Raw genomic sequence first — 17,425 nt, 5'->3', positions numbered from 1 at the left:
AAGGTGTCAGTTGTCCCGCCACAATAACAACCAGAAGTTGACCAGTGCTCATTGTAGATGTTAAATGTTACAATAACATTTGAAACAAAAGGATTCTAAGCAGATCGACAGAATTTCAATATATTTTATTGTGACAAAATGTATCATCATTTTAGTCGATTATTCGACTATAACAGTTCATTCGATCTACGAAAAACCTTCCTAAATAACAATGCTTCTTGTTGCTTGTAGAGATTTCCAACACATTTCATAACGCACAGCTGACGCTAATCTAGACGGGACCTTCATTATCCATCCCACCCTCTCCAAAAGCAGGTCAAGCTGTTGCATCAGGTTTTGGAATCACTACTCCATAAGACCTCAGTAACCAAACTCAGGAAAATACGGTTAACCATAAGGTTCAGGTTTGTGAAGAGGAGACATTTTAAGTCTATTCAAAACACACATGGGCTACCTATACTTTTGGTGATAGATGTTACATGGTCAGTATCTGTCCATCTCAGTTTACAGTCATTATTAACGTCAAGATATCTACAAAACAGTGATTTGTTCCAGATGATAACTATTTACAAAAAGATCAGTATTGGGGTGATCATATCAAGCAAAATGTAGGGCCGAACCAATCAGCGTGCTTTCAAGGTTATGATCCTTATAATCTATTACCATTGAGTCAATTCAGTATTTTTTGCAGATTATGGTATAGGTCTACACATTACAAGTTAGCCTGATGATATATCTTTACTTCAACAAAATGTACGGAATTATCGGTAGAAAGGGCAGTATGCTCAGTTAAAGATTTGATATAAGCAAGCACGGAAAATCATAACGAGCCCTAAACAGTTACTTGCGGACTCCAAAACTGATAACACCAGGTTTTTATTGAATAAAACATTCCACATTTCAATTACTGTTATCATTCCGCATCATTCTAACACTTGTACTGTGCATATCATGATCACGAGCAAGATTTTATGATTTTCCAGGGTCATGAATTCTACCAACTTCATGTATTAGAGTAGCCTTGGCACGAATTCCATTATTCAGGAACACTATCACAAAAAGTACATTATCATGATGATGATTATTACATTATCCTGATCTACTTAATATACCAGCTCACTAATTAATAAGGGAATAAGTAGGTGCTTGATGAATCTTAAACGTTCATTTTAATAAGACCGGCTCAGGAGAATGGGCACGACTAATGCCCGGGCCACGGGCAAGGGCGTTATCAGCTTTCGTTCTCCTGAGAAGTCAACATATGATGGATTTCCAACAATTCAGTTCTGGAACTTTACTTTCATTTTCCCGAACACCCCTGTCCATTTTGTGGTATGTTCCTTTTGGAAGCTGTCCAATATAATCCCCTTCAATGAACTTGGCACGCGCGTGACGCGTCGCGTACACACCTGTGAGCGATTTCGAGAACGAGTGGATTCGGCTTGGACTTTCGTTTCGCTGGTTCCAGCCATTTTGAAGCAGCGTTCCAAACCACATGTTCATGGTCTCCTATACCCAAGGTCAACCCATTAGGCACATTAGTTCTGTCACCCTCCCCTATATGGGCAATACCTCCCACCGGATCCAGCTCATCCTTCTACACCATGGCATCAAAGTCTTCCATACCGCCCCAAACAAGATCCAAGCAGCTCTCCAGTCTCACAAGGACAAGCAAGACCCCAAGACCAAGCCAGGCGTCTACAGGATCCTCTGCGAATGCGGCAAGGTGTATATCGGCGAGACTGTATAGAGATCTCACTACCAGACTCAATGAACACCGAGCCCACGGACGACGGGGGGATCTCGAGAAATCTGCCATCATCAAACACTCCAGCACTGAAGACCACCAAGTCCACTGGCTACAAGCCCATCTCATTGCCAACATAGAACAATGCATGCATCCAGGCCGTGTTCGTGAAGCAATTGAGATTCACAAGAACAGAACAGTTCCGCAAAACACAGGCTTCATCATCAGTGGCAACTGGCGCCCCATCCCCAACCCTTCTTACTTCGCCTTATGGGTCCTCTATACCCTTGGCACCCTGCCCCAGTTCTTCCTTTAGTCTGCCTATGGGTCCTCTATACCCTTGGCACCCATGTTTACCCATCCACACCCCTATCAGTACTGCCACACCTGAGTAAGTTTGCCGCCACGCATCACCGAGCCAGCCTAATCCCTTCTCCAGACTTCCTGGTCCCGCCTTCACGCATCATCGGACTAATCCCTGTCTCCAGAATCTTCCACCAGACTACTTAAGCTCCACTCCCAGTCAGTATCCAGCATTCTCCTGATGACGAGCAGAGCATACTGCTCGAAACGTCGAGTACCACTGGTTCTTTTCAGAACCGCAAATACTCACAAAAGAGATACGTCCATGGTGCTACTGCAAACTTACTTTCTATTATACCTCTTCACCATGCAAACCTCCAAGACTTAGCCATATTAAGAGTTTTCTATGCAGCTCAAAGTAGTTTATTATGAAAATTAGAAATGCAAATTTGAGTATGCTCCACTGATTCACACTGGGAGTGCAGTGTGGATGTATGTATTGCAGGGCAGACACACCCAAGCTTTCTGTGTGAATAGACATGCATGCACGCACAAACTGTGTGTGCCAGCAAATGCTTATAAAATACAGTGCATTTCAGATGTACATCTTCGAAGAATGATAGTTGCCAGTTGGAAAACTGTAAGTGTAACCTTATTTTAATCCTTCAAATTACCTGCATTATTCTATAAGCAAGTAGTTTAGAGTATTTTTGTGTGCCTTACTTTGCCAGATTTTAGCGGGAAATATAAAATTAAGCGGTTTATACTCATCTTATGATATCCATTCCCATGAAATTATGATAGAGGCCGGATTGCTGTTTTCATGTTCTTTGAAGAATTTGTACATAGAAAGTCTTTTTTTCCCCTTATTTAACCAAAGGGTTACCTGGTAGGGCCAGCATAGTGGTAGACACTTGGCCCCGCCCACAGGGAATACTGCCTGTTGGGCTATCGAAATGTATGCGGAGACTTTTGGGGGACAATCTGGTATGGAGCCCGTCCGCTCTGGGTGGATGCCCCGTTCTGTGTGAACGCTATGCTTGGGTAGGATGCCCCGTTCTGTTTAAACAACCGTACTTGGGTAGGACGCTTTGATGGACCCCTTGTTCTGTCTGAACGCCCCGCTCTGTGTGGACCCCTTGTTCTGTCTGAACGCCCCGCACTGCGTGGACCCCCTGTTCTGTGGGAACGCCCAGGTATGTGTGGACCCTCATTCTCTGTGATCGGCCTGAGATTGTGAACAAGCCCAACTCTTGGAGGACTCTGGTGTGAACGTTCACTGCCCTGGGGACACCCTTTCTAGAAGGCCAGCAACATTTATCACCTGGGGGAAGTATAGGGTGTCAGCTGGACCATTATAATAGCTGATACCTGTTGAGTGAGGTTTATGTAAATTTAAGATTGGAAGTAATTGTAAATATATACATGTATCATATTTTGAGCTGAATTGTATTTTGTTATTGTATTTGCAAACTTTGGGTATTGTTTTGTGGCTTGACTTGTCCTTGTCTTGTGGCACCCTAGTTTCAACGGTTCACTGTGACCTCACCCGCGGGAAGCACAGGCCCGTGATGTGACACTACCGCAAACCTATCTAGTTTACTTGCTAACTCCACTATGAAAAGCTTCAAATCTCATCTTACCATATCTGAATATTACATTCCGGATATTTCATGCAATACATGTGTACAGTATTTATAAATATCATTTAAAAATTAACCACATCTATAGTCGCAAAACATTGAACTTTCACAAATTTCATTTGTAAGTTCAATATCAGTCGAGTTGAACAATATCAACTGCCACATTGCCAAAAATGTCCGTCTACGAACTTTTACGTACGAACTGACACGCCGTAGGAAGATTAAACGGGAGATGCGGGAGACTTGGGGAGATCAGACACAAAAGAGACTAATAAAAATAAACGAGTGTCTTGTATTCTCGATCCCTCCTCGTTTTTGTTTTATCAAACATTAATAGTGGTTATATTTTTACCCTGCCGCTATGCGCTGTCAAAGAAGTTATAATTATGTCACATTATTCTATCTAGGTTCATGATGACCGGTAAAGAAAGTTTCAAGTTGGATTCATGTGGTCCCTCGATTCCTTCGGCTTACTGCTCTTTGCGAGTGGTGCGTGATGAAAACACCCGATCCGAGTACTCATTTCTGTCGACAAAATGTAACTTTGGTGGCATGTAAGTTGCCAGACACAAATATGGAGTGTGCCCAAGCTTCCTCGCGCAGTGTATTGTAAAATGGAAACATATTTTGAAAGGTTATTTGAAATTCCCAATTTTGTAACCTTTTGTTAATGACATTATGCGAAAATATATTTCCGGTATGCTTATAACATGGAATTTATCTTAAAGCACTACCCCGATGGGTAGTCGGGTCTCAGGATCTGGCATTAGCCCAAATCCAGCCCCTCCCCCCAACAAAAAAGGAGAAAAACAGCAAAAAAAAAAAAGATAAAAGAAAAGGGAATGGAAATCAACAGCTTGCTTGAAAAAAATCTAAATTCCTTCACTGGTGTTTATCAATTCGTTGCTGATAAGAATACTTACTTCTACCTTTGGAAATATCACCCTTGGAAAGAACGACCTTTGCAGCCCCACCCCCCGGAAAAGTCCTGAAGACGTCCACAGGGCGTATTAAGCAATCTGCCTCTTGCTAGGCATACAACAAACTCTAGGTTTTCCCGGCCAGTTTCGGAAAATGTATAAATGAATTAGTAATGGCAGCATTTGTTTTCAAGTGAAATGGCATGAACATTCAACCCCCCGTTTCTATTTAACAAAAAAAATTCTATTTCAGTGAGGGTGCATTCAGTTGCATAAGTCAGTGTTCAGTTTCTCGATATTGCACTGGTTTAGAATGTTGACATTCATTTTTGCGCAAAATTGAATGCACCTCTGCAATTTTGATTCATCTTGATATGAAGTCAATCTAGTTCGCAAAATGTTCAGGTGATTTCGCACGAAGTGTTATTTACGGTATGCCTGGTCAAGAATAGGAGTAGACCGCTTCACTAATAAATTCATAATTATGTACACATCCGCACAAATGGCCTTGGCGGCAAGAAGTGTGAGCGGGCCATTGAAAATGTACAGGGGTGGGACTTCGAAGATCACTTTCTCTCAGGTTTTCTGGCTTTGTTCAGTTTTTTCTTCAGAATATTCCATTAAATCGTTTTTGCTATTAGTTTCTAATTTAAGTGGAATTTTTAGTGCTCTGTAAAAAAGTTTTTAAAATTGTAATTTTTCCTGTGCCCACGAGATCGTCGTTTCTTAGTATGGCCCCCTTCCGTCATAACCAGTATAAACTACACCAGTAGCGTTCTTGAAACCAACCTGTGCATTTGTAAAAACGTGTATTTTCGGTGAATAAAATTGCACATTGGTTACAGTTGGCAACGAATACGTCAAATCGAAATCCTAATCACTTATTTGTAACCTCTTAAATGAAATGTAATGCACATTCATTTATTTGAAGGATGCAAAACGAAGTCGAATGTTCGAATTGCCAAAATGAAACCAGGTTCGAACTCGTTTTCAAAATCCACGCCAAATTGAAGTTTTATTTTACGAATTGAAAAGCGTGTTTTCCAAAATTGGACGGGAAAACCTACATAATCAGATGTTATTGGCCGAGGAGAATGGATACTCCCTGCAAAAGGCATGGGACATTATCGGCGTCTATTCTCATCTGACCGGCCAAACACGATTTCCATTTATACAGTTTGCACTAGGAACTCAAAAAAGTTTAAAATTATTTCTAACCGTTAGTTCAACAGGCTCTTGATCAACAGGAAACTATCTTACGTAATTATAGAGAATTATCACCAAAACAAAATTAAAAAGTTCCCAAGTGACTGTGAACTAAGAGTCAGTAACGTTTCTGTTACGCTACAATCAATGTTCTGACACCTGTTTTGTAAAAACACAGTTACAGCTACGGTACTAAAATGGAAACCGAAGTGCAACTTGCCCAGGATGTAACCACCTATTCCAAGCAGAAGATTGTCACCAAGCTTGCAAGCAGGAGACCAGTGGAAGACAGTAGATAGCTTGCTCCGGCTGAATTTAAAAACGACAAATCAAAGGTTTATGAACAAGTGCTAATACCCCCACCTCGTTACCTTTTTTTGAACAAAATGAAGTTGAAACCTAAATGTAAGCCTACATTCCGTCAGTGTCACGTTAACGGCGTTCCAAAATCTAGGCACAAAATGGCCGCCGAGTTTTTCAGGTCATTAATAAGAACAAGCCCGCTTTCCTCTCAAATTAAACTTCATGTCAAACCCACTGGAAATTACTACTGGGAAAATTCTGGGGAAAGCAAACCAGTTCACAAATTGGGATTTTGTTTTTTTAGAAAATATGATTGTCATACTCTCAACAAAAACAGTGCACGTCAGACACCGTGGAACTGCCCATACCATATGCCCCTACCAAGCTGTGCGACGAAAACAGCTAAAGAGTTTGATTGGAAGGTATAATTATAAATTCCCAAAGTGAAAACTGCTTCTGAACGAATACAGTGTTTTCACTATAAACCTCCACTGCTTAGTTTCTGTTGAGGGAAATGGATTCTAACTCTATTGGAGTGACAGACTTCAGTGAGCTATACGCAGTAAGACATCTATGTCTGTGTCAAACGTAATAGAAGTCCGAATGTCATGAAATGCTATTTGTGTGGGGCATGGCATTTTATCAACTACTGTTATCATCCTTCATACATATTGTGGGGGAGTTACCAAGACACCCCGGACTTAGTGTTCCCCTGGTGGTCACTCAGCGAGTGTGGTACTCCTTCAGGAAAACCTACGACCGGAGGGGCAGGCCCGTTGGGTGGAAGTGTACCGCCTAATGCACAGGGCTGACCGGACAATGCCTCAACAACTTCCGCGGGGACAGACAGGGCAACTTCGGACAGGACAAGAACAGACGGGACAAGTAACTATACTGAAGCCTCTTTTATTCACACCCCAATCATACAAGACGATTTGAGCCTCCAGGTGGTCACTATAATGTGGTACCCTCAAAGGACTGTTGGACTTCAGTTGCAAAGCCTCTGCTAAGCGCTACCGTAAATAGCCTCCCGGTACCCTCGCGCCTCCAAGTTTGGACCCTCCCTTAAGGTAGCCTCCAGGCTACAAGTGTTCTTCCCAAGGGTACTCCACACCCCTAAGAACCGGAACTAATCCCGCCTAGTTCCCTCCCCGGTATCCCACCGTGGTCCCACTTGGGTATGCACAAAGGCACACGCTCGAATCCACGCAGCGCTTCCTGTAGCCTCCTATATACCTGAGCACAGCTTCTGTAACTTTATTTACTTTTCATTTGGCCTTGTTTCTTTGGTTGTGTGCACATTTGTGCCTTTTGCCTCCAGCCCCTAGCACCACTGCATCGGATTTGTGCCTGCTTGTTTTTATGTTTAACTCTAACCCAAAGCAGTTATATTGGGCCACGCCCCTTAGGTCGTTTAAACACTACACAACCTTTTCCTACATACGTTCTTCTTCCTTTATAATTGTAAAGTATTAGTCTATAAAATATACATTGTCTGGAGGGCCCTCTGGAAATCCTGTGTTGCTGTGTGTGTTTTTTTTGGGTGTTAAATTTGTCTTAATTTTCGTTCACTGTTTTTTTTTGGTCAGTCGCTGCCCATTTGGCCACGCCCCACCGCTAAGTGAACTAGTTACCACTCGGTCCGTTACAACATAAAAAGATGGCGACACACGTATACGATATCCCATAAGGCAGATGATATATTTTCATAATGGCTCGTGGCATGGTAAAATAAAATGTGACACGTATAAAATGTATGTACTGAAAATATGTAGCATATGACAGTTGATATTAGCTACCCCCTCGGCAAGGGAAGTTGGTTAACTAGTTGGCAAACGGAGCCAACTTCCCATGCCGAGCAAAGCGAAGCCAACCTAAAACCATGTTAATTAGTACATTTCTTCACAGTAGAAAGACTGGGTTCGGCAATGCAGTGGGCAATAAAAAACACATAATCAACCATTGCAAGTTATTCGAAGAAGGAATACGGTGATCTTACCACTACATACAAGGAGGATGGCGTTGTCCTGAGTGCATCCGTGTTGGTACCACTGTCCTCGACTACACTGGTCCAAGGTGACTTCGTCCCCGGTACATGATACACCTCCCAGAAACATCGGTCCCCTGCCCAGGTATTTATTCGCCTACACACCCACACAAAAGGTCATCCATGGCTTAAACTATATACACTATTTCTTTTAAAAAATGTAACTGTTAAATTAGTATTTTGGTCTCTTTAGGCAGAAAGGGGGATTCAAACCTTACATACGCCCTAGAAATAACTGCTTAGGCTCTAATCTTGTCTAGATGACATGACCAATGTCAAAGTGCCGGGGCCTCGTATTTCATGATGAGAAACTGGGATACAGGTATGTACTAGCTAGAAGGAGGTTTTTCCAAAATCAACAATTTCGATAAAAAGACGCTTAAAGTTGATTCAAAAACTTTTCTTTTATAATGTACACAGAAATTGAATAATGAGTACAAAGTGTTTTTTATACATACGTTAAGGGCAAACCCAGTATAAATGTTGCGACAGCCATCTTTTGCGACCCTTTTGAGTCATGGATGCTTCATTTTTTTGAGAATGGAAACATGGCTACCCGCTATCAAGTCAAAACATAGAGACGGATTCATTTGTCGACCTGATTTTCGTTTTTGTCTGGTCGGTATGATCGGCCTTGCTGGTCTGATCGGTCCTGTCCATCTGTTTGCTTGTTTGTTTGGTTGGTTGTTTGTTTTGTGGTAACTTTATCACAAAACTATCCAGGATAGCTGTCCAAATCGACCAATTATTTGAAAGTTGAAATATCGCTGATCGAACTTGCCAGAGACTTTAATGTCTTTTTAATCGCATGGAATATCCTAACCTCTGTATCCACTCGCTGTGTATTGGCCCTAACACGTAATCTAAATCACTTTACGAATTTTCAAAGAAACTTTTACCGATTTCGGCGGTCCGAACCCAAGCTCCCTACAGGCCACTTGGGAGTTTGCGTCGGACCAGTCTTCGCCACAAACCGCTCCCCATCGTCCATCATGGTAGATTAGCAGTATGCCCACCTCCATGTCTGAATAACTTAAAAGTCTGATAGGGTTGCGGGACTCTGTGAGAAACAGAAATGAACTATTGCGGCCTCTGTCATCGCTTCATTTGAAATGCAAGAACTCTTATTTCAAACAAATTATTATTTGATCAGTTGATGATTGCAGGTGGAATATAGTTAAAACTACGTAATATGTCAAGTGACCGAGAATCTTACAAGAAAATCAAGATACCTGGTATTGGACCGCTGCAAATGACATTTGCCTCGAAAGTACTGTCCCAACTCAAACATCTCTGATTGGGCTTCTCATCTCCCACAAAGCACTGTGCAAAGGATGATTCACCGCCGCTACAATCGATTAAACCACTCATGAACACCGGGCCAGAGCCGCGTCCAAAGCGGCCATCCGAGGGCGCATCCAGGCCGTAACCAAGCCCCAGCTGCTGGCAGATGACGTTAGTCGCCTGGTACGCAAACTCGTAGTTAAGCCTCCGTACGCAGACGCTCCCCCAAGAGCCGTTGAGGTAGACTTCAAGTCGGCCCTCGTTTGGGTTAGTGCCATTCACTAGTCGTATCTGAAAATCTTCAGGCTCTTCAATAAAAGCATGAAAAATCACTTTTAAAGAAAATTCCGCATCCTCATACTTCCCAATATAACGTAAAACCCATGGAATTTGATACCTTTAGATTGGTACCCAAAATGATCAGCTCAGAACCACCTGATTTTGCGCAGAGATTTCAAAACAGAGCACGATCTATCAACAGAAACTGATGCAAATACCAACAATGCGTAAATGCAACTGCCATTACTTTTTGAACGAAGTGCATATTCATCAAGTCTCCGCTGACGCTGCACGTATACGTTACAAATTTATGCAAACTTTGAAACAACCTTCTTCACCTTTGACACGGTTACAAACGACTCCAGCCTGGTATCCGTTCGGACAGTCGTCCTGGAACCAGGCCTGGGCGGGACACTGGAGGATATGGCTCTCGTTGCCAATGCAGGAGAAGTTGGTGGCCAGGTAGGACACTTTTTCAGAGCTGTATGGTGTCTTGGGGTCGTGTCTCCCGAAGTAAAAGCCAGTTGTTGCCCGGTGCGCCGAATCAAAGCCTTTCTGGCGGCAGATGACGTTGGCATCCGCGAGATTCCAACCCTGATCGCACAGTAGGAAGCGCCGCTCGTAGTCATCCGTGTACAGGTTCAGCAAAATGAGACCCTCCTCTTGATATGCCGCGTTTCCATCTCTGAGGAACACGTACATTACCTCCTTTATGATGTCAAGATCTGCGTGATTTTTCAGGTAACAGAGAAACAAAATAGACTAAATTGAAAAAAAAGAGATAGAGTATAGATAAATATAATGCACATATACCTCCAGAAAAAGATCCGGGAAATGAAAAAAGATGACAAACGTTCAAATAACACGTGCAGCCATCACTATGGGCCTCAAGCTGAACCAAAAGAGGGCGCAATTTCCTCAGGAACAGAGGCTTCTTTCGCTCTAACTACGCATCGCTGGTTCACGAAAGACTGGGAAACGCAAGCGTTGCAGTCGTATCGCTACCAACAGAATGAACACTCCCAACCAACGCTGCTCTTTTCAACCGACAAGGGGGTGCTTCTGCTCGAGGCGGATACCCTATACGCAACCCGACTCCAAAACCTCCAAACGGAAAGTTATCCCATATCTTGCCATAAGGCTAGTTTAAATTTTGCCACAAAACGCAGCGTCCACGCAGCAATACCCAGTTTGCAAGATTCTGTGGCCCGCCAACGGCTCGTCAGAGGCAAAACGGGCGGCAAACCATCGGCAGACGCTGGGGTCTATACTTGGTCCGTTTTCATCGATCAGTCGACAGATCCCCCGTAAGCAAAGAAACGAATGACCAGTGGGCTTCCAGCGGTCAAACAAAGGACAATTGTTGGTTGACCGGTCCACCACTTTATGAGTATACGTTTTGAAGGTTACGAATAGTTTAAAGCAGCAAGTTAATAATAAACCAACGAGATTAATATCTGGTGACTTATTTGGACAGAGTCCTAATAACTCGAGTCAATAACTTGACTCGAGTCAGACTCGAGCCACAATTTCTAGCGACTGGACTCGACTCCTGACTCGTATAGGCCTAAATGACTCAACTCGACCCTAGTATTAAACTTCGAGCAAACGACTCGACTCATCTTGAGTCCCTCGTCAAAAGACCTGACTTGAGGGAAAGTTATAAGACTCCAGCCCCCCCAAAAAAGCAAACACCTTTGCGATAGAAAATATTTGCAATGACTCATATTGGCGGTTTATAATGTCATGTGTTTTATCATTCAAAGTAAGATGTGGTGTGACCACATGTGGAAACCCGGAGGTAAATTTTAAAATATAAAAAATATAACTTTCTCTCTTGTTTTTATTCATGGTACTGTGTTCAAATATTGGTGACTAGAGTTGGCACGAGCTAAATATTCGAATCGACTCGACTTTTGGCCTTTTGACTCGATTCAACTCGAGTCACAAAAATCAAGACTCGTTACAACTCCGTAATTGGAGAGGTGACCTGTGAAATCAGGATTATTTATTACATTATATAAGTATGTTAAAGTTCTAGTATCTGTGAGGACCATACTGACGCGACCACAACCGTTACTTAAAGCATTTGGAATGTGCATTGCTCCTAAGCTTTCAAAATCGTTTTCGGTATCTGTCTGTAACTCACTCTTGTCTTTTCTGTGATTATGGATGGGTTGAAATAAACTGCATTATCCTCTAAAGAATAAAAACATTACGCAGACAGTGAAAAATATGTCAAAACTGCCTTAAGAATGGGTTGTCGACACATCTGTGACCCACATGCAAATTTAGGTCTGAAATATAAGCTATCAAGTGGAGTGGAACATGGCATTGTAGTCGCCAACGCTACCGGTGGCGCCAGTTAACGTCAATATACTATAGGTGATCCGCTGGCCCAGCTGGCTGCAGGGTTATGTTTTACTCATGGTTTTATTCATGGGTAGCAACATGACATTGTTGCTTGAAAGTGACGCCATGTTTAATAGGTGGAGTATAAAATAATGGACGTAAGGATACCTCTAAATTCCTCCTGGTCAAGGCATGTTACGGCGGCCGCGTGGCTGGTGTCCGCGCACTGATGCTGCATCCAACCATCGTGCGGACACTCCTCCAGTCTGGACTCTGGCCCCTTGCACTCTACGTTACTCAACCACACCGGCCCCGTCCCGTTGCCTGCATCATGCTTCCAGCCGTTCCTTGCAAGCCAGGGGAAGCCAAGTTGCTTGCACACCACCAAAGCGTCCAAGAAGTTCCACCCGTCCTTACAGATAGTGCCCCATTGGCCGTTGTTCAGCACCTCAACTCGGCCCTGTTTCCCGCCAATAGTGGATAGACGTAAATCGTGTTCTGTAAATGAAAACATTTAGAGTTTAGCGTTTAATTTTCTCATTTCTCACTCTTGCTCATTTAAAAACAAAATTAAATTGGCATCCGACTTCATTCATCAAACTGAGGAACACATGACCTCGTATAATAACGCGGGATTTGAGTTTTGTCCGCGGTCCATTGAATTTCAATCGAAAGTCCAAGCTGATCACTATGTGGCGCTTTTGTAGAATCGTAATTCGTTGCAATTTTAATATTTTCGAAGTACAGACTAAAAGCAGGCCGAGAAACAATATACCGGAAGTTTGATTTTTTAAAAATCTTTTTACCTCCTACCTTTTTAACTAGAAGCTAAATCATGCTGGTTAAATGAGTCACGTTTGGAAACCCAGGCAAAGGTTAAGACGACGAAGATAAGCCGACTGTAAACATGTCTTGCCTAACCTCCTCCAATATTAAATAGCCTGTACAATATTATTAGAACAGAAGCCAACACCTAACAGGGTGTTGCACTCTGATAACACCGATGGTGTTAAATTAAGACCAATTTAACAACGCCATGTTAACACTACCCTTCTGTTCCAGAAGGTAAGACAGCTATCGGCCTTTTGCAACGACACAAAGTTTTGTCACAATACCAAATTTGGTATCCAACGGGGCGGGGAGTAACATCCCAGAGGGAGCTGGGAAGCTGCCAACAATTTTCACCTTTTTTAATCAGGGCTCTTTCGTAGATACAAAATACTCAGACCTACAATCGTTTCATGATAAAATGAATCTCAAACTGACTACTGAATACCAAAGTATGTTACGAGCAATACCAATTTGATTAATGATTTAAATTCTACAGCAAACCAATTTGGTTTTCAATTTACCTCCAGACTTCCCGAAGTAATCATCGACATCAATTAGAGAGCGAGTGCTTATTACATCACAGGTCCAGGAGGAACAGGCAATTAACAATTACATGGGCATACACATCAGACTGTAGAGAAAGGAATCAGACTCGAAACTGGCACAGAAGCAAACCCATGGTTAGTCTCTAATGAAAGCCCCCGAAGGAGGATTTAATTCGTCTTCGATGCTCGTTATCAGGAGCTGACTACACGCCCCAACTACAGTTTGTGTCCCAGTTATGGTGCTGCAGTTGGGACGACCCAAATCATGAGCCAGGGCCAGGATGTTCCTCATAGCTTACGCTGTGCCAATGTCTTTTCATTCATATCAACACAAAGTGCTGGCGAAAATTGTGTTGTTATTTATTTGATAACTGAAGAAACTCGGAGTTTTAACACACTCTCTATTGATGACTGTAATTGGACCAGTCCACCTACTGCACTAAGGTTGACAACCTCCCCACATTCATTTTGTTGGGATTGACGCTTTAGTTCCAGCATAACAAACTACGTACTAAAGATGTAAATGTGGTGTGTATAGAGGCTTTGCGTGGAAGCCATCTTGCAGGGTAGTTCTTTTGTTCATGGGATAACCTCCTTTGTGCCTATCCTGTGGAACAAAAGCAGTGGCCTGCAAAATGGCAGCCATGCAAACCCTTTATTGAGGGAAAGTGCTGGTTAATGCATTACTATGGCTACCTCCCCCCGTACACACAATAATTGTGCGACAGTACACAAAATTGAGTTGAAATCAAAACAAAGAAGTAAGGAAAGGGACAACAACCTCCCTATCGTACAGGAAGCAGATGAGGAAATAACCGTAACCCCAGTTAGCAGGGCTCTGCAGCCATAGTGCAGACACCGTGCTCCTGCCCCTATTCCAATTAAACAAGGGACTTGGGACTTGGAATGAGTTCAGCATAAAGAACTAGTCATGGAGCCTTGCTCTATACTAGTTTTACATGTATAATATAAAAATTCATCGAACAGAATAAACCTTACCTACCTTGAGTAAACGCAGCGACGACAAGCTGTAACAGGATGGCCAAGCAGTACATGCTGCGCTTATAGGAAATCTTATTCCTGCGGAGAGAACACGGGTTAGCTATTGAGAATAAGCCTACTCGTCTTCCTAGAGAGCCTAGCCGCACGCTACGATATTCGTGGAATGATTGCTCTATGTAGGCCTACCCATAGAGCGAGCTGTACCAGAGGTCCAGGCGGCGCGGGCGGCAAACCAACGGGCGATTTGTCAGCATGGAGGAAGGACACAAACCACGGGGTTGACACCCCCTGACCCCAGTGATTTTCAAGTCACTCGTGCAGATGGTGCGCTGTGTACCAGTACTGAATGAGTAATGTGACCTCTGACACGGCAGATGGCTGAGCTTCGAGGTGTCCTTGAGCATTGCTTGTAAATGACAGCCGTGTGCTTTACATGATCACTGATGTTTGACGTTCAGGTTAAGAAAGACGGGTTATTGAATAACATTTTCGAATACCCAAACATTGGACGTATGCGCCAAACACCCTTGGAGATGGGTGTCGCGGGGGGGGTGGGCATCCCCCCTAAAAATTAAACAAAACATGAGGGAGACCCACGAACATTTCATAGCTGATGATCATGCATTCAGTTTGCCTTCATGGAAAGTTCCCCTGGGTGTGGAAAAAAGCCCCCCCCCCCAAGAAAATACTGTCCGGCAAAACTGAAGTAAAACTGAAGCAAAGAAACAATCCACAGGAATGATTTGAAGACTGGTTATTTGTACCACTACAATTATGCCAAATGCAGCTTGACATGCGGTTTACTGAGGCCTATTCCCGTCTTAGCCGGCATTTGAAGTTCAGGTGAGAAAGAACCAATTTCAAGTTGGTTTGAATCAATGGGACTTTCAGAAGCGCTTCATTTTAAGTTGGCATGTGCTCGTTGGAATACAGCACCGAGTGGCTCATTGTAATTTGTGTCCTGGCTTTGTTGTTTCAAAATTATATGACAGCGATTATATTTCAATTTCTAAACAGTTCATGGTCATGTGCATTTCACTCCAGTGCACAGTATACGCAAATACATATGGAACAAGCAATGGTAAGTTCCTTCATCAAAGCACCGGGAAATGGCCCGATAACCTCGTAATCTACTAAGTGAGACGAACACATAATTCCATAATTATAATCCCAATATTTAGCCCGAAAATAATTCGAATTATTTGTACACTATTATGTGACGGTAAGCTTTCAACCTAAACAGCTAAAGGTGAATAAAATGGCACGGTTATTGCAATATAATTTGCATCCTTTTTGTCAGTATCCTTTTGTTTTTAATATTCACAAATTAGCAAAAAATATTGGAGAATCCTATCAAATAATGGAGGTCAGTATAACACACATGCTGTTTTCCCAACTCATCATTCACAACTTGAACTCAGCCTTCGCTTCATGCATTCGTCAGTAGATATGTGCGTTTCCTTAAAAAAAAAAAAAAACGCCGTAAAACATAAATGTCGGGAACCCTTTAATGAGGTTCCGCTTAGTCTCATATCGACCTATTCGAAACCCCAGAGCTACAGGCAGTGCGCATGAAAGCCTTGGTTACATGATAACTTTAATCAATGATGGCGCTCACTACAGCTGCCGCTCATGGCACCCTGCTGGCACCCGGAGCGAGTCTGATCGTTAGCCCGCTTCTTTATTTCTGACTCATATTCCGCGTCTGTTTTTTTCGCACTGTTCAAAATGGATCCAGAACCGAACTTTTGGAGGAGGGTGCAACATTTCTTGGGGGAGAAAATTTTTGAAGTTTCTGACGTAGGCCCAACATTTATGGCCATTCTAAAAAGGGAAGCTATACGGGAGGGTCACACCCCTCTGATTGGGAAGGAAATGAAATAAACCAAAACAGTCGCCTTTCTCTTATCATCCTCCAGAAAAAAAACATTCTGTTGGCTCCTTTTTGGGGGAGGGTCGCCCCGGTGCCTCCTCCCCCCCCCATAATGGGTGAGCTGTGACGTCATTGGACAAGCTGTACAACGGATGCTCAGGAGTGAAGTCTTTAATCATATTTTTATATGGTAAGTCCAAAAAATGGTGTAGTAAAAAGCGTGCATCAAGTATCTACAGGTATCTACCTCTATAGAGCTAGAGGATAAACGTGACTCTGAAATGCTGACGGTTGTCTTATTTCACACCGTGGTTATGATAAACACTGGTAGAACATTTTAAAATGGAAGTATGGAGCGATTGCGTGGCTGCCATCTTGTAGGCCAGTGCTTTCGTTCCACATTGTAGGCACAAAGGAGGTTTCCCTGGAGAAAAAAAGAACTGTCCGGCCAGATTGCTACCGTGCAAAGAAGAGGGCATGGCTTTTCTAACACGACTTCGAACTGTTAAGCAAGTATTACTTTCTTAAATGCAAAAGTCCTTGTAGTTTTAATATGCTGGACAACTCTGTGGGGAAGAATGGTATACTTAGGCGAAACAATTATGATGTTTTGGATTGGGGTATGGTAAGAGTAAGAAATATTATATGGGCACATAGATTCCGACATTACTGTCGAGATTGTTTTATTTTCTTTGATCACAAAGTGATTCACATTCTCAAGATGTCGGGTTTCTGTAGGCCTTGGTTTCATGGATTTCTGGGAATGACTAATGAGTGTGTAAATAATTCCCTCAAACTTTAAGTTCTAGTCCTCTCGAAGCACTGAGAAAGTTACTTGAGTACTTCTTGCTCAGGTTGGGCGACGTCTTCGTTACATTGCAAAAGAAGACTGGCGTTCAACCTGGGCAAGAGTACCATATACTTATTACACTTTCGCCAAGTTCAGGTTTGCATTGCATAGACCGTGAAGGTCCTTTTTATAGATATATTTCATTTTTCAAAGTTTTTCAACGATTCCACGATCATCCATTCACTTGCAATGAGGGCAATGAAGTGGCTTTGATTTTTAAACAGTACCTTAAATAAACAT

The 17,425-nt window shown here is 42.7% G+C and overlaps 1 protein-coding gene across 1 annotated transcript; it reads right to left on the bottom strand.

Annotated features, from left to right (window-relative positions):
* Positions 1–110: 110 nt before the first annotated feature.
* Positions 111–14,825, bottom strand: LOC110982921 (scavenger receptor cysteine-rich domain-containing protein DMBT1-like). Its single transcript, XM_022241721.2, has 8 exons — positions 14,649–14,825; positions 14,464–14,540; positions 12,253–12,582; positions 10,071–10,457; positions 9,402–9,761; positions 9,069–9,229; positions 8,122–8,266; positions 111–6,128 (listed from the first exon to the last, which is right to left on the bottom strand). Exons 1-8 carry the CDS (start codon positions 14,714–14,716, stop codon positions 6,055–6,057), a joined length of 1,602 nt encoding a protein of 533 aa, XP_022097413.2. The 5' UTR covers positions 14,717–14,825; the 3' UTR covers positions 111–6,054.
* Positions 14,826–17,425: the final 2,600 nt, after the last annotated feature.

This window comes from Acanthaster planci, linkage group LG05 (genome assembly GCF_054643075.1).
Source record: "Acanthaster planci isolate LZ-2023a linkage group LG05, COTS_SCS, whole genome shotgun sequence".
Classification (NCBI taxonomy): domain Eukaryota; kingdom Metazoa; phylum Echinodermata; class Asteroidea; order Valvatida; family Acanthasteridae; genus Acanthaster; species Acanthaster planci.
This window is presented reverse-complemented; position numbering and strand designations above follow the sequence as displayed.